We start from the raw sequence: 2908 nt of genomic DNA on the forward strand, positions 1-2908 counted from the left end.
GGGTCCAGCATATTAGATAGTACCAGGGTACGTTCCAGTATATCCCACCGTACCTAGGGTACGTTCCGGCAGTACCCCGGGGGACATAGACCCTCTCAGCGTAACTGTGGGCTACGCAGTAAACTATCCAGATCCAGATCCAGTGAGAAGCGTGAGGGTAACTTGTGGCTAGTTGGCGAGGCACAGCTTTTAAGCTTGTTATGTTTGCGTTCAGTAAATAGTTACGTTAGTTCTAAAGTCAGAGATTAAATATTTGTTCAACGGTTGGTGGTTATCATGCGTTGTTACATATATATACTACGTGTGTGTTTCTACGAATGCTACACACGTCTTGCATTTCGATATAATTGCTATACTGTTGGCATTGGTGATAGTGACTGATAGTGCAAGTACTACACACAGGCACTTGGACCGTCTCAATAAAAAAAGGAAAGGTAAATAAACACGAAATGTATTTACTACCAAAGTCTTAATGTTTCTCTACTCTATTGCGCCTATAATCACCTGTAAATGGCGGTCAAATGCTCATCTGCAACACACAAGTACACCGCACGCCCGCCATGTGCACAAACAACATGAATAAGAGAGCAGGTAGGAAAGCGTGATCGCAAAATTTGCTCGACGCTCGCTTCATTTCACACCTTCACAGCACGAATACACATCCAACAGCTTCCATCTTGGTATCAATGTGTAGCTAAATGGTCACTTGTTCGAATTATAACTATGTCCTTTGTTCTTACCTACTCCTGCTAGAGATATCACGTGAAATCCTGCAGGAAATGTTCTTTCCGTGAAAATGTAATGAGAGTGTAAAGTGGACGAGATGTCTGTTTATACACTAGTAATGGCGGCACATTGCATGCCGGGATGAGCTGCTGCCTGCCTCCGAACCTCAGTTTCGAGGCCCGACAAGCCAAGCATAATGCGCGCGGGCATGACGTCACACACACGACTACAGTATTCGATCGAAAGTAGCGCCGTTAGGCATTTTCTGATGATACGTCCTCTTTACACTCTCTTTACATTTTCACGGAGAGAACATTTCCTGCAGGATTTCACAAGATATCTCTGGCAGGAGTAGGTAAGGACAAAGGACAGAGTTATAAGTGAACAAGTGAACATTTAGCTACACATAGATGCCAAGATGGAAGCTGTTGGATGTGTATTCGTGCTGTGAAGGTGTGAAATGAAGCGAGCGTCAAGCGAATTTTGCGATCACGCTTTCCTACCTGCTCTCTTATTCATGTTGTTTGTGCACGCAGCACAGCGCGGGCGGGCGTTCGGTGTACTTGTGTGTTGCAGATGAGCATTTGACCGGCATTTACAGGTGATTATAGGCGAAATAGAGTAGAGAAACATTAAGACTGGTATTAAATACATTTCGTGTTTATTTACCTTTTTTTTTATTTATTGAGACGTTCCAAGTGCCTGTGATTACCAGTCCAGTAAATTTGCTAGACAGTTAATTGCGTACTTTGGAATCTCTATAATACTTCATTCGTCGTCGCCTGCACACTATCAATATCATGATATTAACCCCATCACTACAGACTAGGGGTCCTAAAGCAGACTCGACCGAATTTATTTTTTATTAACCGTCAGGCATGGTATAAAAACTTACATAAATACAACAAAAAAGTAGGAAAGCATGTGGATGTAAGTAGGCAAATAAAATACTTACGTGTATCTAGTTGCCTCTTTCAGGACCATCACCTGTCAGGGGGGGGGGGGGCAGCTGCCCTCCTAGATTTTGGACCAAAATTAGAAAATAAGCTTAGCTAATAATCGTAAATAACCATATAACATGTTTTTTGGTCACTTATCCGTGAAATCCTTGTCTCAGACCGACCCCTACCTCCCCCCACCCCTACTACACTATGGACGTCGATCAAAAGCTGCACCCGGCGCTTATCATTACACAGTTGAGTCATGAAATTTTGCCCCCCCCCCTAGGAATTTGCTCAGCCTACGGCCCTGCCTTCTTTAATCGTGTGGTTGGCGTTTTTGGCTGTCACACGTGTACAATTATAAAATATACTATATAGAGGAAATTGAAGTAGCTTCAGTAATAATTATAGCTTCCACCGCTCAGCATGACTGTAATTAATGCATAGCAAGCGATGCTATATTACTAGAACTAGAACTAGAACTTATAAGCAACTCCTGGGTTGTGCGCACAAGTGTGTTGTGTGGATGTTGGCACGGATTTCTTCTGTGTGGTCTTTAAATAATTGCATTTATTCTCTTTTTAGAAGTTGAGGAAGATTTACACAGAGTTGCACAAGTATCGTGTAAAAACATCGTGAGCAAGCCCATGTATATATGCCAGTGCTGTCCTGTGATATAGGGTATGTATAAATAATAATATATTCCACGGTTTGTCTAATGTGGTGCAGGATGTGCGCAGTTGTGAATCGATTATCCTGCCTCGACACGACCTATAGATGGTCGAATATGGAAAGATATCGTGTAATGTTTTTAAAAAACAGGAGGTAGAGTAAAACAAATTGCAGATTAAATGGAAGTGAAAGTATAACTTAAGCATGAAATATGGTTTATTAACAGTCATTTCACAGAATAACTAAAATGGTAGCATAGTACAGAACTATTATTAATTATTGTTGAAAAAATGAGTGGTTAATGTTTGTATCCCAGATTCCCTATTCTGCTATTGGATGCGTGTGCAGCACAACATTGTACAATACATATATAGCACTCAGATTAAACTTGTGTCGGATAAACAAGGGTCGAATAAGCCAGACTATTGTATACAATCCAGGGGGTGATTTATGATTCAGGAAATGTATTATATGATTCCGAGTGTAAATAATATGATCCAGGGTATGTGTAAGACCTATCAAGTATTTCAATAATGCAAGGTATGTATAATATGATGCTAAGCGTGTGT

At 41.1% G+C, this 2908-nt stretch overlaps 1 protein-coding gene across 1 annotated transcript in view; it reads left to right on the top strand.

Moving 5' to 3' along the window:
- The window catches only part of LOC106815000 (cubilin-like), a 28848-nt gene extending 28676 nt beyond the window's left edge, over positions 1-172 (top strand). The window contains exon 9 of the mRNA XM_014819400.1: positions 120-172. Coding sequence (XP_014674886.1) covers positions 120-172 — 53 coding nt within the window. The remainder of the gene's footprint in view (positions 1-119) is intronic.
- The last annotated feature ends 2736 nt before the right edge of the window (positions 173-2908 follow it).

The sequence above is a fragment of the Priapulus caudatus genome, unplaced genomic scaffold (assembly GCF_000485595.1).
Source record: "Priapulus caudatus unplaced genomic scaffold, Priapulus_caudatus-5.0.1 Scaffold1020, whole genome shotgun sequence".
Lineage (NCBI taxonomy): Eukaryota > Metazoa > Priapulida > Priapulimorpha > Priapulimorphida > Priapulidae > Priapulus > Priapulus caudatus.